This window comes from Meriones unguiculatus, chromosome 2, assembly GCF_030254825.1.
Source record: "Meriones unguiculatus strain TT.TT164.6M chromosome 2, Bangor_MerUng_6.1, whole genome shotgun sequence".
In the NCBI taxonomy this organism is placed as follows: Eukaryota; Metazoa; Chordata; class Mammalia; order Rodentia; family Muridae; genus Meriones; species Meriones unguiculatus.
In genome coordinates, this window is record NC_083350.1 from 77,663,618 (window position 1) to 77,688,044 (window position 24,427).

Here is a 24,427-nt window from a genome sequence, read left to right on the forward strand (position 1 = left end):
TTAAATACAAAACCAAACCAAACCCAGCCTTGCCTGTAAGGTACCTGTGGGAGGCCATATGATGCCCAGAGTTACTATAAAAAATGTCCGTCACTTTCAGGGCTGTGCCAGCCTTCCTCAAAAAGTCTGGGAAGCTCAAAGTCCTTAAAAGGGTAGACAGTCAGTCTGGCTAAGAAGTAAGAACTGGCTTTGCTCTAAACTTCCGGAACAGAGATGGTGTTGGTTCTATGACCAAGATCTATGGAGAATGGCAGAGAGACATCAACAGATGCAGCCACAGAAGACAGAACTAGCAATTTCTGTAAAATTGAGTTTCTTCAGATTCTAATAAACAGAATGACAGAGAAATTCAATTTGCCCAAAATGCAAGCTTTTCTTATTGCAAATCTAACACAACACTCAGAAACAGACCTATATTTAATGTGAAAGCCGTAACAAAAAACTGGTATTAGTTGCAAGAACAATGGGACATCCCATTGTCCTATGTTCATAATTGCAGGTCAGGCTGTTCCACTTGTCTTCCAGACATGATGCACTGTGTCCGAGCTTACAGTGAGGCGCAGAGCCGCTCCAGCTGCCCAGGGTTGCTGTTACTCAAGAACTTCAGCTCTTTCCTCCCTTCTTCTGTAGAAGCTAAAATGGAGCAAACACACACGAGTGGCAGTTTCTTCCTGCTACAAACTGCAGTCAGAGGCATCCGCCTTCAGATCATGACCAACCCTGGGATTTTACCCTTATAACACACTGCTGCTGCTCAAACCCAGTCAGGGACTTTTCAACCAATTATTATTTGTGCCAAAGTCTCATGTGGCCCAGGGTGAACTAGGACCACAACCAGTGATTATTCAGTGATAGAGCACTTTACTTTGTGAACATCCTTTAGCATGCTCAGGGGACAGGTAGAATGCTTTCAACACAAGCCATCAAATCTGACATTAAAAGTTAGGAGCTTCTGAAAGTATGTGCCAGCTGTCACCTGAGGGGGCGCAGGCAGTGGACCCTGAGTGTGAGGTAAGAAGGGGTACACAGTGAGATATTGCCTCAAAAACAAAAGGAAAAGAAAACAGTTACTAATTTTGGAGCCTGAGGGCAGGGACAGCAAAGATGTGGTCTGGCTGGCCTCTTACACAGCGGGACTCTTCTGAGAGTCTCAGTGGCGGTCACTAGCAGCACCCCGAGCGAAGGTGAGAATGGCATCAGTGAGAATGGCAGCAGCCCAGACATGTGCAAACTACCCAGTCATAGACTGAAAATTGCTTCCTTCTTTAACACAAATACTTTGTTCTGGACAGGTGAGAAGTTAAGCAGAAATAGAATTTCTTTTGTAAATTACACTGTAGCCATCTTCTAATCACATTTTTAAGTTCCTTTATTACATAGAAAAAAGTCTAAGGGAAAAAGATGAAATTCCAATTCCAATCCCAGGCTGCTGCTGAGGGCAGAGAGCATGTGTTGCGTGTGAGCAGGAAGTGTGTGCCACTCACACGCAGACTGAGTGCCTGGGCCGGCAGCTGGTGGTGCTATTTTGGGAGGCCCTGAGAACGTGCAGGCTTTGGGGCGCAGCAGAAGGGAGCAGGCCTCTGTGGGAGTGTCCTTAGGGGCTACACCTTCTCCAGGTCACTCTCTGTGCCTGGCGTCAAGATGTACTGCACCGCCTTTCACATGTCCTGGAGCATGGAGCCACGTGGCCAGGACTAACCCTTTTGTGTCTGCGAGCGCATGTACGCTCTGGGTGCCACACCACGGCGACGCGAAGCACCCTGTGCCCTGGCTCAGCAGCCTGGCGGGCAGGATGATGACACATGATTGGACTGACCTTTCTCATGCTGAAGCCAATTGTTCTCTAAATAATACTGAAAAGAACTTTCAAATTCCTTTGGATTGTAGTTGGAAACGAGGATGGGAAGAAATGGGTCTAGGGCATCAAATCCTTCCTGGAAACAGAAGGATAAAAGACACACCGTTAGCTGAGAAGCCAACTGCCTGGTGGGACAGGGTCCTTTTCCTTGGTGGTACTCTCCAACAATTTCACTCCACCCCAACGCTCAGCTTCCTGCCTCACAGAGCTGTACACATGAGGCTAGTGACTGCTTACATTGCCACAAACAATATAATCAAAAAGATAATGAAGTCAGGAGTGAGCATTGCCATAGGAGACCGTAAATTCATAACCAGACTGGGATATATAAGTTTGTGATGCAGAACAAAAACAAACCAACTAAAAGCATAACAATAACAAGAAAGAAAAAAAGAAAAAAACATAAAAACAGTAAAAACGGTCCACTTCCTAACTGAGAATCTATGAGCCAGCTGGGTGTGGTGGCACACACGAATCCCAGAGCTCGGGAGGCAGAGGCGAGGGATCTTTCTGAGTCTGAGGTCTGGCTGATCTACACAGACAGTTCCAAGCCGGCAAAAGCCACATAGTGAGACCTGGTTTCTGAGAATTTACAAATCCATACTGTAAAAATGGGGCGCAGCTCCGAGGTGTAGGGCTGGGCTAGCATGCACGGGACTGGGGTTTAGTTCCCCATATCACAAAGGCAGTAATAAGACTTCCCCAAACAAATCCACACTGTAGCAAAGAAGCAATTCTGTCAGGAGAAGACATGTTTCTAATTCCGGTTACTATTAACACAACTTTGAAAAAAATCTGGGGGAGGGGGGATACGATACAACAAATATGAAAGTTGACATTTCTGGAAATAAAGTAATAAGAATATGAATTTTTTGTGACATTATGACAAAATAATTTAAAAAGAAACATGAGGGCAAAAAAAAAAAAAAAAAAAAAAAAGAAAGGTAGAGAGATGGCTCACAGGCTCTTCCAAAGGTTCTGAGTTCAATTCCTAGCAACCACACGGTGGCTCACAACCATCTATAGTGAGATCTGGTGCCCTCCTCTGGTGTGCAAGCATGCATGCATGCATACAGACAGACAGAACACTGTATAAATAGTAAATAAATAAATCTTAGAAAAAAAATGGGGCAGGGCTGGAGAGCTGGCTCAGTCATTAAGAGTTCTTGTTATTGGAGAATACTCATGTTTGAATCCCAAAATCCACATGGGAGCTCACAACCATTTGTAATTTCAGTTCCAGGGGAATCCAACAGACATATGCATGTATTCACACAAAACATTCACAGACATGAAGTAAAATAAAATAAATCTAAAGAAGAAAAATTAAGAGATATAAGGCTGGTGAGATGCCTCTGATGTCCAGGGTTCAAGTCCCAGAACCCACACTGTAGAAGGAGGATCACTTCCTGCAGGTTGTTCTCTGACCTTTACACATGTGCCGTAGCATGTGAATCCTCTCAAAGAATATTAAAAAGAAAGACACAGTCTGTAAGAGCAGTGGTTTTCAACACTCCTGATGCCGGGACTCTTTAATACAGTTCCTCATGTTGCAGTGACCCAACTATAAAATTATTTTGTTGTTACTTCGCAGCTCTAGCCCTGCTGCTGTTATGAACCAGACTGTAGATATGGGCCACTTAGGATATCAGCTAGGGGACTCCGAAGGGAGCTGGTCACAGGCTGGGAACTTCTGCTCTAGACACGACGGCTACCCTGATGGAGACAGGTTTCTCCAGAAAGGGTCCTACCTTTCCTAGGAGCTCATGTGGCAAACAGGCTCTTCGGGACTTAAAGAGAGACCCGGTTTGGCTCAAACTCAACACAATTGCACCTCCATGCTGAAAAAAAGAAAAGTAGTAGAATTTTAAAAAGATGGAAATGACAGACATGGACAATCGTACTCAGACTTTTTCATGATCTTGTCATGACAGTGTGGTTTAGCATAATTAACTGGCGACAAATTGGTTACTGGCTCTAGATCTGGCTGTGACATTAAGTTACACAAGACCTTAAGTTTATCACAATGTGCCTTTTATTTTCAATTTTGCCTGCAATGCCTGAACTTCAGGCACTTAATGAACGAAGTAGAGGAATTGAGCTGGGGCCAGGTGAGCTCTGAGCTACAAAATGAGGTCCTAGCTTGCCGCCTGCTGTGCTTGCTGCACGCCTTAAATCCAGGGAGCCAGATCTGTGGGTTCCCAGGGCTACACAGTAACACTCTACTTCAAAAGAAACTGAGAGCCGTGCAAAGACACACAGAGAGAAAGACAGATAATAGCGAGAAGGCTGTCAGTAAAGGAACTTTCTACCAGACAAATGGAGACAACAGGTGAGAGACAAAGGCAGGAAAGAAGGGCCACACTTCCCCTGCACCCCAGGAGCGCCACACTTACCCAGTCATTTTTCACCATCTTCCTCAGGCTGTGAACAAGGGCTAGTTCTTCCGGGGCAATCTACACGTTGCCAACAAGAAAGTGAGGAGGTTACGACCTGACTCTTCTGGCTATTCCCAAAAAAACTGAATTGACAATCACATTTTCTAAAAAAAGGGTTTTCTTTTAACTCTACATACTTGCTCTGGAATGAGAAGGGGGAAGAAGGAGGGGGAGGGGCATGAAGGAAGAAGGAGCTTAACTGTACCAAGTGTACCTTCCTCCCTGGATTGTTGATATAATGTTCTTTTAAAATGTATATGCCTTACCCTTGTTAATTCAAATGCTGATTTCCCCACCCCCAACTCTCTGGTTTCAATCTGGATATTGCATTGTGATACTCACTATAAGCATCCTGTCTCAACTCTTGTGTAAACAGGACACAAATAAAGCAACTAGATACAATGTTGTGCAATGGGAGGAGCCAGAGGACAGGAAAGAGGGGAGGAGCTAGAGAACAGGAAGGGGCGAGAAGGAGGAGCAGCTGAGGAGAGGATGAGGAGAGCAGAGCGAGAGGAGAGAGCTTGGAGGACTTGGAGCATGAACCAGACCTAAGTTTTCACAAAAAGCAAGTATAATGTAGGAAATCTAAATGTTAGGAAACTGAGGGCTTGGAGGTTTAGGAGGGAGTAAATATTGCCCAGCATTGTGTTCTAGGTTAACTAAAAACCCAGTCTCTGTGTGGTGATTTGGTTATACAGCTGCTGAGGATTAACAGCAGCGTTACAAGAAGATAAAAAATAGTAAATATTATTAACAGCCTACAACACTGGATATTCTGACCTTTTTAAACAGTAGTTGGAACCAATGAAGAGGGCCAAGATCCTGCAGCTTCCACTGCCCTGCTCTCTCCAACATGCTCCCCTGGTCACAATGCACGATGGAGCATGTGGAATCATGTGTTGGGTAGTGTTTGAGAAATGGGGCAGGGCCGCGAGAGCTGGCTCAGTCATTAAGAGTTCTTGTTATTGGAGAACACTCACGTTTGAATACCAAAATCCACTTGGGAGCTTACAACCATTTGTAATTCCAGTTCCAGGGGAATCCAACAGACATATGCATGTATTCACACAAAACATTCACAGACATAAAGCCAGGGGTATCTGGGAAGAGTGAACTTCGGTGGGGAAAAGCTGCTACCAGCGAGGGTCAGAGGCAAGCCTGTGGGAATTTCCTTCATTAGTGCTTGATGGGGCTGGAGTGAGACAGGAGCAGCCTACAAGGATAGGTGGTGCCATCCATGGACAGGCAGTCCTGGGGTGTACAAGAAAACAAACTGAAAAAGCAAGGAGGTGCAAGCCATTCCTCCACAACCCTGCTTCGGTTCCTATCTCCAAGTTCCTGCCTCATGTTCCCCCAACACTTCCTTCAGCGGGCAACGGTCCCCCACAGGCGGCTTTGGGGCATGGTGTTTACCACAGCAGTAGAAAGTCAGCTAGGATGTATCACTTTGTTTCTTTGAAGCTAATTCACTGTGTATTTCTTTCCCTGCTTTTGCAGTGCTGGAGATGGAGTGTGGGGTCTCACACACACAGGCACTCACGTGCTACACAGCTCCACGGGCTGGTGTGTCAGCATTCACTGTCCTCTTGCTACTGTTTTTAAAGATTTACTTATTTTATATGTATGTGTAGTAGAGTCCCTGGAACTAGAGTTAGAGATGGCTGTGAGCTGAGCTCTGCATGGTAGGAACGAAACCTGGGTCCTCAACAAGAGGAGCCAGCCAACCCACTCAGCTCCTGCTCTAGCTCCACACAGAATTCAAGATTCCAGGGGAAATATCCTCTGTGGCCCACACAGGAAAGCATCATCCCTTGTCCCTGACAGAGTTAGAGAACACAAAGTATTCCTACCATGGTTCTATCTTCTTTTTTCAGTGTGGTCCTTCCCCAGAGGGCATTGACTCCATCCACTGCCACCAGGAGGTGAAAGAGCCCTAAGGAACTCTGCCTCTTTAGCTCCTTCAGCACAACCCCAACGGCATCTGTGGCGTTCCTCACTCGGGTAATGCCCTGTGGGGAGAGGCAGGGATGATGCCTCTGCTTTCTCTGCCGAGGACATGGTGCAGGTGCTGTTTGCCATACCTGTTCAACAACTTCTCCCAGAGGACTGCCTTTCTCGGTGCTTTCTCGCTTATTCCAAACATACTTCTCTTGAACTTTTATCTAAAAGCAAGCAAACAAAATAAGAAAATACAACAGGCTGCTTGTTTACACTGAAGCCTTTCCAAATCAGGAAGGCGCCCACAGGAGTCAGCTGAACCATTAGGTGGTGCATTGTACAAATAAATAAAAGACTTCTAACCTCTTCCTGGAGCTTTTAGTTGGGAAAGGAGGCATTGAGACACTTTAGCTCAGGATGGCCTACAACTCAAGACAATCACCCTGCCTCAGCCTTCCAAGTGCTTGGACTAAACATGTACACTATCATGCCTGGCACTCCGGCTAAAAAGGTTCAGGGCAGGACGTTGGCATTGTCCCTCCCACCCCTCAGCACTCATTATCAAATCCTGAGCCTCAGGCACACTAGGTAAGTGCTTTCCCACTGAGCTACACCCAAGTCTTGGCACTCACATTTTCAAAACTATATTTATTTCTTTATTTGTATATGTGTGAGGGTGAGCCACAAGGCAGGTGCGGAGGTCACATGGTCCCTGGTTTGTAAATCCTCTACTGCGCCATTGTGCCAGCAAGACCACTCTCCTGCTCTTCCGTGAGTCTTTCTAGAGCTCACTGCGAGTCAACACAGTGCTGGTGTGGCGCCCTCCTGCTTGAGGCGGAAGGACGGTAAGAACAGGGCAGTCTGGAGTGCACAGTCGGCTCAGACCAGACCCGACTACACGGCAAACAAAGCAAAACAAAATGAAACTGGAACGAGTAATTTTACTCTCACATTTCCGGTTTATCTCAGAGACAGTAAAGATGAATTTAGACTTATTTTACCATCCACTAAATGAACAGCTTATTGTGGACTGCTTCACTGATAACAACAAATAAATTTTAAGTTGTGATCCCACTGTGGACCAAAAATGTTACTGGGATACAAAATGGCTCATTTACTACTGATTACAATGCCAATTCTCCACAGTGTACTAACTAATCAAGATACAAAGAAGACAAAATCTTCGCCAGTGCAAAGGTTATCCAGCAATGAGTTCCCGGAGCACAATCACCTGGCTCAGGAAGCGCTCATTCGTAATTTTGAAATTCCTCAGCCAGGTAGAGGCCTCTAGGGGTTGATCAAAGCGCTGTTTGTTGTAAGTGGACTGCAGAAGCTCCTGGCAGTTTTTCACCCAAAGATGAGCTAAATGCAAAGGAAAACAGATTAGGAACTGACTGCAGTAACTTGAAATACTGTACGTTTTTTTTTTTAAAGAATTTGATTTGAACTTGCATTATGGGTGTTTTGACTGCAGGGTCAGAGGTGTTGGGTCCCCTTGCAGTGCAGTTACAGATTCTGTGAGCTGCCAGGTCCCTGCTGCCAACTGCACCTGGATTCTCTGAAACAGCAGCCAGTGCTCTTAACTGCAGAGTCAGCTCTCCAGCCCCATGGATGACTTTGTAAATTATGAGAAACATTAAAAAATATATGAACATAGTTTCTAGTGTGTGGTGGTACTGATCCTCTATGTCCTTGCTCTTACACTCAACATTACATTGTAATCAGTACATAGAGACATCAAGTGGACTCTCATTTCTCCTTACTGACAATTTTTAAAGGCAAGTTAGAAAATGTGGATACATAAACTTTGAACAACAGAGGATATATGCAAAGTATGAGGTCTCAAATCTATACTGAACAACTCTAAATAGCCAAGGAGTGCTAAGGCTCTGTGGATACTCATAGTAATTGACAGAAAAACGAAAGCAAAAGAGGTTTATGTCTGTGGTGGAACCTTGGGAGGCTGAGGTGGGGGCGGGGAGAGGTTGTTTCAGCTCAAGAATTCAGAGTCAGCATGGAGCCCGGCGTGGTGGCCCAAGCCTTTAAACCCAGCACTCAGGGAGATAGAGGCAGATGGATCTCTGTGAGTTTGAGGACAGCCTGGTCTACAAAGTGAGTTCAGGACTGCCAAGGGTACACAGAGAAACCCTGTCTTGAAAACAAACAAACAAACAACAACAAAACAAAAACCCAAAACAAAATAAGAGTCAGCATGGACGGTACAGCATGACCACTGTCTCTTGAGCAGTCAAGAGGATTCACAAACAAGACAGACAGGATGTCCTTACCATCTGGGATATGCAGAATCAGCCAGTCATGTTTTGCACAGAAATGAATAGCATGGCAAAGACTGAGGGTTTTTCCTGTTCCCTTCTCCCCATCTAAAGTCTATGTTAAAGAAAATATCGTAAGCAACACACTTCCCATCAACAGCCTTTTTCAGTACAAGTCTTCAATCCCAGCACTTAGGGGAGGGGCAGGGGCAGGGGCAGGGACAGGTAGGTCTTGAAGTTGAGACCACCTGGGTTTACATAACAGGACCTTGTCTAAAAAACACCCCCCCCCAATACAGCAAAACAAACAGCATTTCCTTTCCTCAAATGAGGAAAAACACATAGGCTTAAGGGGACCCAGGCATGTCAGAAAGGATACAGAGAAGATATCGCACAGCTGGATGAGTAAAATTGGTATTTTTCAGGTAGTTCAGAAGCTCGACAGCTGGCTTCCTTACCATCAGACAAGCTTCTCCAAAAGTCTTCACCTGAGCAAACAGAAGAGGAGAATAGGCTGGCATGGAGATCCTAGCCATTCTGGACCATGTTGTACACTAAGCCTGGTGCAGCAGACAGCTCCAAACTCATCTGTGCTCAGAGGTTGCCACTGAATCCACGTATTTGAGCTAAGATTTCAGGTACACTGTTTCATATCAAGTAATATAGCTAGCTAGATTTTGATGCTTCTATATTTAATTTTATGATGATAGGGATGAGCTCAAGAGCTTTGTGCACAGCAGGCAAACAGATGCAATCACTCTAACTAGTGAGCTAGACCCTCAGCCTCAGCACTGTTGCCTCTATGAAAAGACCTTTCCGTTCTCAGACTGAACTGGTGGAACAGGACCTGACAAGCCCAACTGGGCAGTACATATGAAACAAAAATAAAAGGAGCGAAACTATCTTACTAGGCAACATGACAGATGCAAAATAAGGAACAGTAAGAGAAACCTCAGTGTAAATGGGATTATGGAAAAGAATTGGATGAATGGTTTGGCTTGGGTATAAACTGTCTCCCCAAAACTCATGTATCTGAAGATAGTGCCAGCTCATCATTCAGAGGTGGGACTTTAGAAGCAATAGGTCACAAGGGCTCTGACAGCTATGGTTTGGCCAGGCTGCAAGTCACTCAAGTTGGTTAAATAATAGTCCCTCAAAATCTGGAAGGTAAAGACTCAACTTTGAACATATTATAGCAGTTTAAAGGCTATCTCAGGGAATTTCTTTGGTTGGGTCCTACCTCTAATACTAAGAAATATTTTGACGACAACAGTAGTATAATCTAGAATTTACTTCCTTTCTAATATTAGTCCCTCATCAGTCAGCCAACTTATTTGCTCCTAAGCTTGATGCCCTCAGTGTGACGAAATGACAAGGTAGGAGAGAAATAACAGCCCCAAGTTGCCCTCTGTCATCCACACATGAGGTGTGTGAAGTGCCCCTTACCTCCCTGACAATAAAATAAATGCATTTTTAAAAAGTATATCATTTCTAGGGCCAGGTTTGGTGGTATATACCTATAATACCAGCACTAAGGAGGCTGAAGCAGGTGGACTGATAATTGATAACACAACAGTTAATGACAGCAACCACAAAACCTTCAACAAAACCAACTAGCCAAACAAAAACAAAACTCAACCCCCCCAAAACAAATCCCCTCACAAACCCCCAAACAAAAACAAGAGCAACAACACAAAGAAAAGCAGGTGACTGAGGCTATAGGTGGTAAACAGCTCTCGCAAAAACACCCACAAAGAAATACCCGGGCATGGGCGTGTGCTTGTAGCCCCAGGACCAGGGTAGTAGTGAGGTAGATGCTTGGGGCTCTATCACTAGCTTATGGCCTAACAGGAAGGCCCAGGCCCCAGACAAAAAACCTTGTTAAAAAAAAAAAAATGACATGAGCAGGGGCTGGAGAGATGTTCTGGCTATTCTTCCAAAGGTACCAGGCTTTATTCCCAGCACACAAATGGCTGCTCGCTCACAACTGTCTGTAACTCCAGTTCCAGTCCAGGAGATCTGGCAACCATTCCTTGCTTCTTCTGTCACTGAACACATGTGATGTACAAATAAACATGCAGGCAAAACATCCATACATAATTAAAAAATAAAGCCAATAAAACAACATGGACATCTCCTAGCAAAGGACACCAGTATGACTTCTGGTTTCTATACTCCTCTACATACTGCATACATACACACACACACACATATATATATACACATATAGTTTGGAAAAAGCATTCCAATTTAGCTTAGAAAATATTTTAGGGGCTGGAGAGATGGCCCAGTGGTTAAGAGCACTATCTGTTCTTCCAAAGGACTCAGGTTCAACTCCCAGCACCCACATGATAGCATACAACTGTCTGTAACTCCAGCTCAAGGTGGTTTGACACCCTCAGACCAGTGCACATTAAATTAAATTATTAAAAAAAAAAAGAAAATATTTTAAACAAATAGAACACATGCTCTCATGCATACAAAGATGACCTTGAAGATCTTCCTGCTTCTACTCCCAGAGTCCTGGGCTGATGGTGTGTGTCACCACAGATCCTACGTACTGTTGCAGGAAATTTGATCACACTATGAAGCCCAAGATTGTGGTGTTTACTGGAAAAACCTGTTTCTAGTTGTGATGTGTCTCAGCCCTAGCACATACCTTTAACCTAAGAGCTTTCTGCTTGAATACTGTAAGCAAGATTAAATAAAGTCAACCATAGGTCAAGAGGCGGAGCAAACAATCAGTTGACAGGGAGTGAACATTAAAAAAATAGATAGATAGATAGATAGATAGATAGATAGATAGATAGTTAAAGGAAGTCAGGAGGACAGATAGAGAGATGCCCAGGCAATAAAAGGGAGAGACATTCAGTTTGAGGGATTTTCTGAGACAGTGTGGATAAAGAGGAATGATTCTTTTTTTTTGGGGGGGGGAAAGGGGACAATAGGTGAGGAAGGTCAGTTGGATGTTTTCTGTGCCTCTCTGAGCTAGCACACTTTCAACAGCATCTGGCTTTCAAGTCTTCACTGGCCAAATTGAATGACTCAGATTTTGTTAAAAAACATTTGGTGCTCCAACACATGTAATGACCACATGGACACAGAAATCACTCTAGCTTCGGACAAAATGAGAAACCATCACAGTTAGTAAGTCACCTGGGAAATCCTCAAGGAGAGAGTGAAGGATGAAAAATAGCATAACACAAGGCATTACGACCTTACTTAGTACTACTTAAGAGGCTTGAAAACAGAAGGAGAACCCTGCATGGTGATGCATGCCTGTAAACCCAGCACTCAGGAGGCAGAGGCAGGAGGACCTCTGTGAGTTTGAGGCCAGCCTGGTCTACAAAGTGAGTCCAAGGCTATACAGAGACACCCTGTCTCAAAAAAAACCAAAAACCAAACCAAATCAAAACCCAAAAAAACAAAACAGAAAAACCAAACACCAAATAAAAAAGCAAAAACCCAAAGTCAAAACAAACCAAAATCCCAAACAAAAAAACACCAAAAACAAGAAAATAGAAGCAGAAAATGAAAAGCAAAATGACTTAACAGAAATTGGCTCAATACTGATTACGGTTATTATAATTTTTTGTATTTCATATTTTATCCATCAAAGCCATAGCGACTTTCTGTACCCTTTCAAAAAAGCTTTAGAAAAAGGTAAAAACAAACAAACAACAAACAAACAAAAAAAGAAAGTGGATTGATAAAATACATGCCTTAGAAGAAAAATTGAAGAGACTTATACATCAAAATGAGAAAAATACTCAGACACAGACAGGAAATTAGACAAGTACCTACTGCACCACTGCATGCTGAAACCGAAGGGGAGCAGCCCAAGACTGTTACAAGACCAATCTTTGTTTTTCTATACAAGACCTACCAGGAGACAGCAGGTACCCCTGAAGTTACGAAGTTAAAAATAGAACCCTGTAGACATTAGATTTGAGGAAATCCAAGGAATTGGTTGTTTCATATGGTATGCATTCACCCTATATAAAGCAGCTGTTAATTCTTGGGCGGCTCAGAAGAGAATTATCTCCCAAGACTGGAAAGATTTGGCAGCAGCAATATAGGAAGCTGGTCCTCAGTTACAATGGTGAACATGGTGGAAAAAGGAAGCTAGGGACATAGAACAAAAAATAGGGCCAGTGGTATTAATATTTCCCAGGATCAGTTGCTAGGTGATGGTCAATATGCTGAGCTACAAAGTTAGTTTGAATTTCATAATCCCACCTTGGTGCTGTGTATATCAGCAGGTTTAAATGCTTAGGATAGGGCTGAAGAATCAGGAAAAAGGTCTGAGTCATTTACTAAAATTATAAAGGCCCAAAAGAAACCTTCACTGATTTTTTTTTCAAAGATTGATTTCAGCTGTAAATAGAATAGTATCAGATTCAGAAGTCAGACAAATATTAACTGTATTTTTGACTTTTGAAAATGCTACTTCAGAATACAAAATGGTGACTAGGCCTTTAAAGGCAAGACCAGCACCAATAGAGTAATTGATTAGTAGTAAAGCTGACATTGGATCTCATGTTTATGATGCTCCTCTGATAGAAGTAGTTTTGGAAAGTTTTAAGAAAAATCAAAATGGAAGGTGCTTTAATTGTGGTGTCCCAGGTGATCTGAAGAGGAATTGGAGGAAAGGCATTCCTAGAAATGTTTTTTCTAGAGATAATCCAAAAAGAAGGCTCCAGGCTTCTGGAGTACGCAGAAGGTGACAAAGGCTGACATTAGTCTATTGATTGCAGACCAACGACAGGCAGGCAGGGTAATCCTCTGTCATCAGGAAAGGACACAGGGGTCCTCCTGCAGGTCCCAATATCAAATTCAACTCAATCATTCCCTGTCAGCACCAGAGAAGCTCGTCTACAGAGCAATTAATGCCTGTTGTTAAAAACAATACTGCTCTGGATGTAATCAAGGACAGGACTGCTTCAGTAGATAGATAAAACAAAAAACTAAGGAAAGAACAGAAAACAAGTATTTTGGCAAACTGCCACAAGTGATCAGAGCCCAAAGTTAAAAAAAAATACAAATGGCATTGAAACTGATGGTTTAGTAGACACAGGAACCAAAATCTTGGGATCCAAACTGTCTGCTTGAGGAGATAAAAATTCATCTTCAGGTAAAACAAAGTGCAAGATGGGTTGAGTGCATAGGGTCAGAGGGATAAATAGAAAAATTAAAGCCATTTAGCCATGAATTTATGGGGACATGATTTTTTGCAGCAACTGGAAAACACAGATTAACGTTCTCCAATCTCAGAAACAAATCATAAAATAAAGACTGCTTCTGAGAAAAATACTAAAAGATATTATCACAAATAGTCAAAGACTCTCTAGGTTGTCTATAAGCAGGACATGACAGCTGTTATTCTTTCAAAGGTACCTACTGCCTTTGTTTAAAATGGCTAACAGATCAATGGTCTGTGACAAAAGAAAAATTACAGGTACTAGAAGAGCTGTTACAGGAACAACTAAGTGCTCAAGACATTGAAGAATCTACCAGCCCACGGAATTCCCCTGTAATATAAAAAATAAATCAGAAAAATGGAGGATGCTAACAGATTTAAGAGCCATAAATGACTAAGCCAGTGGGCTCTTTACAGCTTGGAATTCTCTTGCCCTTTATTTCCTAAGTCATGGCCTTTGATAGTAATCGATTTGAAAGATTATTTTTTCACATAAATAATCTGCATAAGCATGATAGGGAAAGGTTTGCTTTCTCAGTGCCAAATTATAATAGTAGTTGTCCAGTAAAGAGATATGTACATATTAAAACTGACAATGTTCCAGCCAGCTCTACAGTCCATGTTCCAGGACAGCTAACGCTACAGAGAAATCCTGTTTGGAAAAACTAAAAAAGAAAAAAAACTTACTAACAGAAAGGGGTAATGAAGACTCTCAGAGATAGGTTACACAGTGCCTTATTAACTTAAAAATTTTAAATGCTGATAAAGAGAACAGCTGCAGAAAGACAATGGACAGTGGAAAAACCGCTGTACTGAATCAGCCTGTGTATTTTAAAAATGTGTGAACCTCAACATGGGTATAACTGTGTTGGAGAAGAGGTTTTGCCTCTATTTCCACAGGTGAAGAAAAGCTGTGGATACCAATAAAATTGATAGAGATTAGATTTGAATAGGAGAGACCTCCTGAATAAGGAGCAGTGATAGTTTAGCTTGGACATTCAGTCCAAACTAACTTATTTTAATTTTTATTTTTTTAATATTAATCACAGGTTATTTACTTTGTATCACAGCTGTAGCCCCCTCCCTCATTCTCTCCCAATCCCACCCTCCCTCCTTCATCTCCTACCTGCCCCTTTCCAAGTCCACTGCTACGGGAGGTCCTCCTCCCCTTCTATCTGACCCTAGCTTATCAGGCATCTTCTAGACTGGCTGCAATGTACTCTTCTGTGGCCTAGCAAGGCTGTTCCTCCCTTGGGGGCAGGGAGAGGTAAAGGAGCCAGTCCTTGAGTTCATGTCAGAAACAGTTCCTGTTCCCCTTACTAGGATACCCACTTGGATACGGAGCTACCATGGGCTACATCTGAGCAGGGGTTCTAGGTTATATCCATACATGGTTCCTTGGTTGGAGACAGAGTCTCATAGAGGACCCCCGTGCCCTGATATATTTTGTCCTTGTGGAGCTCCTACCTTCTCCTGGTCATATTAACTCCCCCTTTTATCATATCAATCCCTGCACTCTACTGAAGGTTTGGTTATGAGTCTCAACATCTTTGATACACTGCTAGGTAGAGTCTTTCAGAGGCCCTCCATGGTAGGCTCCTGTTCTGTTTCTGGTTTTCTCCTACTTCCCATGTACACCTCATTTGTCTTTCTAAGTGAGGATTGATCATCTTACTCCAGATCCTCTTTCTTGTTTATCTTCTTTAGGTGCACATATTTTAGTATATTTATCCTATCTTATAGGACTATATAAATGAGTATATACTATGTGTGTCTTTCTGCTCCTGGGATACCTCATTCAGGATCTTTTCTAGATCCCACCATTTGCCTACAAATTTCATAATTTCCTTGTTTTTAATTGCTGAGTAGTATGCCATTGTGTAAAAGTACCACAATTTCTGTATCCATTCCTCCGTTGAGGGACATCTGGGTTGTTTTCCAGTTTCTGGCTATTACAAATAAAGCTGCTACAAACATGGTTGAGCAAATGTCCTTGTTACGTACTTGAGCATCTTTTGGATATATGCCTAGGAGTGGTATAGCTGGATCTTGAGGAAGCACTATTCCTAATTGTCTGAGAAAGTGCCAGATTGATTTCCACAGTGGTTGTACAAGTTGACATTCCCACCAGCAGTGGAGGAGGGTTCCCAATTCTCCACAACCTCTTCAGCATGTGTTGTCACTTGGGCCAAACTAACTTATAAAGACTAACAAACGCCTTTCATTTGATCAGACATGAAATAATAAAAATAAAAATATTTTCAAATGATAAGTTATATAAGGCACACTTGCCTTACTGGCATGAAATGAAAAATGGGTTTTCTTAAATCATGTGTCTTAATTCAATGTTAGAATGTTAGACTGTAAATTGCCATGCTGGCCCCATGCCATCTTGACCATCAGCTTTTGAGTTTTCTTCTTAAATAAAAATGGTATTTTTGTTGTTTGGTATTAAAAACACAATAAAGAGACTGTAAATGTTGTAAGTAAATTCAAAGGGTTACTGTGACTCTAAGAATTGGAGTAATTTGAAAGGAAGATAAAATGTTTGAGCAGAGCGGTGGTAGTCCAAGCCTTTAATCCCAGCAGACACAAGTGGGTAACTAATAAAACAACTATAAATTAGTTGTTTTCTAAATTCTAGAGTTACAATGAACAAGGTATGGTGGTGCATACCTTTAACCTCACCACACAGGGAGAAAACTCTAATACAGCTCCTAATTGGTAGGTCTGCACACTGGAGAAATCACACACCATATTTCAGATTATTATAGAACCCTTCTACCAGGTTACTAGAAAGGCAGCTAATTTCCCACATGGACAGGAATAAACAGGTTTTGCGACTGCTGGCTCATCTCTGTGCATGCAACCCTAACCAGTATTAAACCACATGATAGCCTAATTATAGACATCCTATTTATTGGTGAATTGCCAATTGGGAACTCTTCATAAAGCAAAAAGGAGTCCACAAACATTTGCCTATTGACTTCTATTGTAAACGCTTTCCATAAACGGAAAATATTCTGAGAAATAAATCTGGGTATTTTATAAGGCATGTGGAACTTTATACTCAGTCATTGCCAACCGCCCTCTGGTAAGAAGGGCCAGATAGATCAGATCCTTTTGAAGGCAGAGTTCTTCGCAGGCTTAGCCATGGAAGGACAGGTACAACAGTGGAACTGGTACCTAGCTGAATGTCTCTGTGACCAGGATGTGGTAACAAAGACGACCTGCACTGAGGAAATAGCTCTGTTGCCTATAATCCCCATCCCTAAATCACATACCCCTCCCCTAAAAGAAGCACTGTGGGGACCAAGAGAATGGTCACAACATTTTGCTAATGCACGGTTTACTGGATGGTTTATCAACCATGATAGAACCAAAACTACTGGAAATTGGCAGCCTATAGACTGGGGATGAAATGACCAATATTGAGGAAGGAACCCCAAACCAGTGGAGCATTATTGGTTATAAACCAAAGTAGGAAAGCAAAAGGAAAATCGCTATCTTCTCCAAATCATGGCGTTTGTGCAATGTTATAGCTATATGATCATCAAAATGGAAACCCACTAACAGGAAGAGACGCAGAGGAATTAGGGAGGGACATGCAATCTGAGGGCATGTCGTCTTTTAGGATGTCTGCTGAGGTGGAAGGTCAGTTGGGTGCTTTCTTTGTCTCTCTGAACCAGCAGGCTTTCACCCCAGTGTCTGGCTCCCAAGTCTTCATTGGCAAAATTGAACTATTGCGATTTTGTTAAAATATAACAGGACCTGACACTATAGCCCAGTTTGCCTATTACTCACCATGCAGTCCAAACTGGCCCAAACTTGAAGCAATCATTCCACTGCTGCGTCTTAAGCACTGGGATTACAGGTATGTGTTAACAGACTTACCTTAAATCCACTTAAAATAATTATCTGAATGCTAGTATTTCTAAAAACTTGATCGGTAATTTAAGGAAAAAGATACTGTGTATAAAAAAACACTTAACTGGGGTAAGTGGCTAAAAAAGGACATACATTAGTAACTGTGTGTTTATGAGTCTCTAGCTGATTTCTGTTTTTCAGAATGTCAAAGCTTCTGCTTCCCACTTAATCCTTTCCTGCCACCTGCACACTGTACATTGGGTTCTCTGTTTGAGCACCTGCATCATGTATCGAGGAGGCAGGCCATGAGGAAATATTGTCTTCAGATCTTGAAGGGGGATGCTGTAGTGCTGACCCTCATGCTGTTCCCCATGCTTAGCCTGGAAACACAAACAGGAACAAGAGGTCACAAAGGGGTACGGACTTTGAAAAGAAGTTAGGCTGGGTGTGGTTATACACTGTCTAGTACCCTAGCACTCAAAAACTGAAGCAGGAGAATTATCTTGACTTCTAGGCCATCGTAGGCTACAAGAGAGCCTGTATCAATCAATCAAAAAACAAATAAAATAAAACTCAAATTAAGCCTAAAAACCAGCTAACTGCCATCCCCCCCCCCCCCACTCCAGATACTGCTTGCCAGGCCACAGTTGCACATACAGTAACATCTCTGTTGGAGGGTTGGTCTGATGCAAGTTACTGGTCCTCAAGATCTGGTCATACCTATTCTTGTTTGGTAAGCCTAAGACATACCTGATTGGTTGATTAAACATCAACCAATGTTGGTTGATTAGTCAACCAATTTGGTTGATTAAACACCTGGGCAGGGCAGAATGGGGTAGGCGTGGCTAAAGTTCCTGGAACTCAGGGATAGGAGAATCACAGGAGACACACAAGCAGACAGGAAGAGGAGAAAGGAGGACATCATGATGGGTTACACGGAGAAGGAACCATGTGGGACTCTGAGAATGGTATGGATGGATGGATGAGAAGAGAGGAGGAAGGAGGGTGCCATGATGGGTTAGTGTGGAGAAGGAAACACATGGGCTGGGAGAAAGGACTCCAATAACGCCATGAAAAGGCCAAGATGAAGAACATAAGCAAGAACATAAGAAAGTACCACGGGATTATGGATGGAAGATCGTCCAGATAGAAAGGATTAAGGAGGATGGCATTGGATGGGGGCTGGGAGATGGATGGCGAGGATATTTAGACAACGTAGGTGAAATAGCTGCCTGGTCCAAGGTAAATAAGGCAACTATAAATCTAACAGGTGTCTGTGACTTATTTGTGACAACGGGCTAAAAAATACCACCATAATAATCTTAGGGCTAATCATAAGCATTATATAGTCCAACACCCAATTTTTTTTTTTTTTTTGAGACATGGTCTTGCTATACATCTCAGACTGGCTGGGAACTTCTGCTAGTCTTCCTGCTGTAGCTACGAGACTGCTAAGATTACATACATGCCACCAGGCCTGGCTTCTCATTTAAAACACTGGGTATTGGGATAGCAAGATGGGTCACATGAGTAAACATACTTGTTACCAAGCCTGACAACCCAAGATCAAAATACAGGACTCAATAGCAGGAGACTGATTCCCCAAAGTTGTCCTTTGGCCTCCACATGACACATGCACAGGTCCACCCCCATAACAAATATATTTAATAAAGTGCTGGTGTCCTCAAATCCAGTGTATGCTGTATAAGGACAGTGGCCTGACTAATAAAAATTAGCTGTTCAGCAATAAACTGTTAATGAGGACAAACATAATTTTTGCCACCTGGATTCTTTTATGCTGCAAAGAATGAAGAATGTTCCAGTCATGTGGCAAGATCATCTGCATGATGCTGTTTCCATAGAAACCCTAGAGGACTTGAAAAATAGCATTGAAAGACACTTTATTGACTTCACTGATTCATTCTATTTCATTTTGCATTTGTGAGAATACGTGATTTAAACACATCCCTTATGAAATTATGTTTTGGGAGACAGCACTTTTTACCTTTTTACACAGCCGCATTAGGATGGGAAGAATAAGATTGAGACAAACAAACACAAAGGCGGATGGCTTCCTCCACATTAAAGAAAGCACAGACAACACAACTGATTTCAATCATAAGAGACTACCAACACTGGGCAAGGCGCAGAAAAGTTAGCACTCAGTCTCTCAGGGTTTAACTTAGAGGAACACTATTCAGGAGAAGACACCAGAAACGCTGCCTAGAAAGGACTGTGGTGTCTCCCTGGTTGGCTACAGGAAACTAAGTGCTGCAATTAAAGGCGTGCCCTACCATTTGTGACAGATCTGGATGGTAGTCACGGGCGATGCCACAGTGCTTAGCTTTCCCAACACTGGGTGCCCTGTTTAAATACAATTCTGCTGGAACATAACCATATATCTGTTTGCTTACAGTAGGGCTGAAGAACCATGAAGGCCTCTTAAACCAGAAATCTAAAATACGTACCCAGTACTTGTTAAAGGAAAGCTTGGCCCTAATTAAAATCAATAATTAGTGCAAAACTTATCTCAAAAGAAATTTAATTTAGCTAATTTGATTGTTTTGAAACAGGGTCTGTCTACATAGCCCTGCTTGCCCTGGACCTCACTTTGTAGGCCAGGCTGGCCGAAAATTTACAGATCCTCTGCCTCTGCTGGTATTATAGCTGTGCCTCATCACACCCAGCTTAGTTTTATCCATTTTTTTAATGCAGCAAGATTGTTGGCACTAGGTAAATTCATTTTTAAGATCATATTAGAAAGAATTTGGACTAACTTTGTGCTTTATATCTCGAGCATCAGGAAGATCTATGTTAGAGTGTCACCTAGGTGAACATATGTAAACCAGTTTCCTGACATGTAAAAGGAAGACATGGCAACAGAAGTTATAATTTCTGAAACATTGCCCACATCAACAACTTACCGGGTCACTGTCACTGGTGCGGGAAATAGCTCTAGGATGCTCAGCTGGAACCTGACTGCTCTGAGATGCTTGTGCACTCACGTGTAAAAAACACCTTGGGTCTAGCTACAAAACAAACAAACAAACAAGTTTTAGTGTTCTGGAATCATCAGATTTTTAACACTTGTAACACTGAGGATTCAAGCCATGTTTCTATCAGGGAAAGATGACACTAAGATATGTATAAAATGGATCCTTAGGAGTAATTCCCTAAATTCTCTGAATCTGTTTTAGCACATATATTGCTATGCCAGAGCTCTGTCCTAATGGAAACAAGTCTGTCAGATTGTTCAGGAGTTCAGTGTAGCCAATGATAAGCTAACACAACTTTTCTTTTTTCTGAAGAAAAAAAAAAAAAGTCTCACTACAGAGCGCAGACTAGCCTCAAGCATTTCATAGTCTAGTTTCAGATTCTTAAGTGCTGAGAGTAACTGCTGAACCATCTTTCCCAGCCACACTTTTATTTTTATTTTCTGGAGCTTGGGTCTTGCTTAATTTCAGGCTGGCCTTGAATTCTGGGCTCAGTGATTCCCCTCTTTCCACATTCTCAGTAGCTGCAAACACAGGGCAGGCGTGCCCATGTGCACAGCTCAGGAAATTTGTTTAATCTTCCACTGTGATTCGTGGTTCTTATTACCAGAACTTTCTGCAGCATAGGGGCTACAGCCTCCTCCCTGAGCAGTTAGTGCAATGCGCTTCAGTGTGGATGTTATACAATGTTCTCTCTTGCTCACACTATGTGTCTAGCCCTGAACTCAGGTCTGGCTGCATCTGCCTCGGAGTACTGGGGTTAAAGGTGATGGTTATAAAATTATACCCTTTACAGTTAGCCCTTCCCCCCACTTCCTTTCTTTTGGACAGGATTTGTATTTGGCATTAAACTCTAAGGATCTGGTTGCCTCTGCCTCACTAGTGCTGGGATTAAAGGTGTATACTATGCCTGGCCTGCAATGACAACCTTGCTAGCTATCACCTGCAAAATAAGAATCTTTCATTAATGACATGTAATGAGGGCATTTAAAATAATAATAATAATAATAGTTATTATTATTATATTTTTCGAGACAGGGTTTCTCTGTGTAGCCTTGGCTGTTGTGGACTCACTTTGTAGACTAAGCTGGCCTCAAAGAGATCCACCTGCCTCTGTTTCCCTCAGTGGCAGGATTAAAGGTGTGCACAACCTTGTTCTTGCCAGCAAAGTTTTTGAAGATATAAGACCCAAATGAGAAAATGATAAACACATACAGCCAGACAAAGAGCTTGTACTTTCAGCACAGCAACTTGGGTAGTACAGCTGAATACTAGGAAAAAGTGCCTTGTCTCTCTCTTTCTATCTTTGTCTTTGTTGTTTTGTTTTTATTTTAAAAAATATTTTAAAATTACAAATCAAAGAAAATTATTAAAAAATCTGAAATAAAGCCTTTCTGAGACAAATTGGTTTTGGTCAGGGTGTTTGTCACAGGCTGAGAAACCCTAACAAAGATAACATGCAGGTTTGATCCCAACATTTCTATTCTTTTCCTTACCTTTTGTTTTCATTAAACATTGTCTTTGTTTTTTAGACAGAGTTTCATTCCTGGCTGGCCTGGAACTCACTGTGCAGACCAGGCTAGCTTTGAAATCACAGCTGTTTTAAAAATGCCTCTCTTTGTGCTTATGTATATGGATATGCACATTGCCATAAATGTGGAATCAAAGGACACCTTAGGGAAGGTCCTCTCTCTATCCATCATGTGGGTCCCAGGGATCCAATTCAGATTGTCAAGCTTGGCACCAAATTCTTTAACCCTTTGAGCCATTCTGCCCAGCCCCTTTTCACTTTTTAAATAAACTTTTTTTTCATGTTTATTTATGTCTGGGAGCATATTAGCATGCTTTATGCACACACAGGCCAGAGTGTTGGGCCACTGAGGTAATGACTTTCCCTGAACGAGGGACTGGGGTCACACTTTTCTCTCCTAGTCTGGAAGCTGGCAGTCCCAGTGATTCTCCTCTCCCATAGATGGAATTATGGTCACATGGGAGAGTCCAGCTCATAATAAGGGTGCTGAGATCTGAACTCTGGTCCTTTGCCTGCAAAGCAACTGCTCTTAGGCAGCAAGCGATCTTTGTAGTCCTTCATATTATTACTTTTTTTTGTGTGTGTGTTTATATGCATTCATGTATGCGCAGAGGCCACAGGTCAACAGTAGTCGCTTTCCACTTTTTATTTACTTTTCTGTAACAGGGTCTCTCACTGATTTGGATATTGTGGCTGGCCATCAAGCTCCAAGGATCCTCCTACCACGACCTCCCAAGTACACACCAGCTCTGAAACATTACTGGCAGATTTCAATATAAAGTAACAGTGTAAGAAATAGGCTGCTGTAATTTTCAGAATGTACAAGTTAGTTTATAGCAGAGTCAGTTATATCTACCAAACAGTTCAAATATTCCTCTAATCTACAGATAGGCGATTATTCTGGCCAAAGAGCCAGGAGTGGAAATACTTTCAATCATTTAAAATCAAATCCAGTTGAGAGTGGCTATAAGTTCTGTCTTCTCTTGCTACGACAGCCTATGTTACAGATTAGTAAGAGCCTAATCAAGCACAAGAAAAGGAGGACAAAGAAGGGGAGGAGCTGGAGAGCGGCCCAGCAGTTAAGGCTGCTTTCTCGGAAGATCCAGGTTCAATGCCCAGCACGCACACTACAGCTTACAACTATCTGTAACTCCAGTTCAATGGGACCCGACACCCTCTTTAGGCCTAGGTGGGTTTAAGGCACGTTTATGTGTATACAGACACCCACTCAGGAAAACATCCATATACCTAAAAACACAAAAAGATAAGGAGGAAAAAAGAAAGTAGCTGCCACCCGACCCATGCATTGATATCCCAGGATAAACTCCCATCCCTATATCCAGGCCCTGTTCTTGCCAGCAAAGCTTTTGAAATTACAGGACCAAAATGATAAAATGAAAAACATATACAAGACAGACTAAGAGCTTGTACTTTCAGGACAGCAACTTGAGTAGTACACTGGACTACTAGGAAAAAGTGCCTTGTCTCTTTCTATCTTTCTATCTAGTTGTTCTGTTTTGTTTTTGAGACAAGATGCCACTATGTCGCCCTCGCTCTCTCAGCACTTGTGTAGATCAGGCTAGCCTTACATTTTCCATGTTCCTGTCTCAACAATTCAAGTACAGGGAGTGCACGTATATGCCACCAATTCCAGCCTTCTCTGGGATGTCTCAGGAATAAAGGTGCTGTTATGCAAAGTTGGTGACCTTCGATTCCCAGAAGCCACATAAAATTGGAAGAACTGATAACCTTGATTTCCACAAGTGCATCACCCATACACATCATACACAGCAATAATAAATAAATTAAAAAAAAAAAAAGAAAAGTAGGGAGCTGGGGGGACTGGTCAAGAGTGGTCAAGAGCACTGGCTGCTCTTCCAGAAGACTTTGGACCATCTCTCCAGCTCCTCTTCCTCGTTATCCCCCATTCCTTTTGCTTGAGTTAGGCTCTTACTGTTCTGTAACCTCAGCTGCCACAGCAAGAGAAGACAGAACTTACAGCCACTCTCAGCCACCCATATGCTAGCTCATAACCATCTGTAACGACAGTCTCAAACCAGTCTCAGGTGATCTACGTCCTCTTCTGGGCTACATGTACACCAGGAATGCACATGTTTCACAGGTATACATGCAGTCAAACACCCATACATATAAATAAAATTAACTAAAAATATTCAAGGTTCATAAGGTGGTGTTATTTCTACAGTACTCTGATGACTTTTTAGTTAGATTTTTCCCCTTCAGTAAACAACAAGCTAACAAAATTGATTCCTTATGTCTTAGAGTACTATAAATGGAACCGACCGGCTAACCTCACTTTTAGGAAAAA

General features: G+C 42.4%; 1 protein-coding gene across 3 annotated transcripts in view; it reads right to left on the reverse strand.

Annotated features, from left to right (window-relative positions):
• Positions 1 to 296: 296 nt before the first annotated feature.
• The window catches only part of Dap3 (death associated protein 3), a 45,432-nt gene continuing 21,301 nt past the window's right edge, over positions 297 to 24,427 (reverse strand). For all 3 annotated transcript variants that reach the window (XM_021637701.2, XM_060377730.1, XM_021637700.2), the window contains exons 3-13: positions 20,499 to 20,603; positions 17,853 to 17,954; positions 8,887 to 8,995; positions 8,523 to 8,615; positions 7,466 to 7,596; positions 6,378 to 6,458; positions 6,147 to 6,305; positions 4,255 to 4,314; positions 3,610 to 3,699; positions 1,817 to 1,934; positions 297 to 633 (exon numbers count right to left, since the gene is read on the reverse strand). In XM_021637701.2, coding sequence (XP_021493376.1) covers positions 548 to 633; positions 1,817 to 1,934; positions 3,610 to 3,699; positions 4,255 to 4,314; positions 6,147 to 6,305; positions 6,378 to 6,458; positions 7,466 to 7,596; positions 8,523 to 8,615; positions 8,887 to 8,995; positions 17,853 to 17,954; positions 20,499 to 20,603 — 1,134 coding nt within the window. In that variant the 3' untranslated portion in view covers positions 297 to 547. The remainder of the gene's footprint in view (positions 634 to 1,816; positions 1,935 to 3,609; positions 3,700 to 4,254; positions 4,315 to 6,146; positions 6,306 to 6,377; positions 6,459 to 7,465; positions 7,597 to 8,522; positions 8,616 to 8,886; positions 8,996 to 17,852; positions 17,955 to 20,498; positions 20,604 to 24,427) is intronic.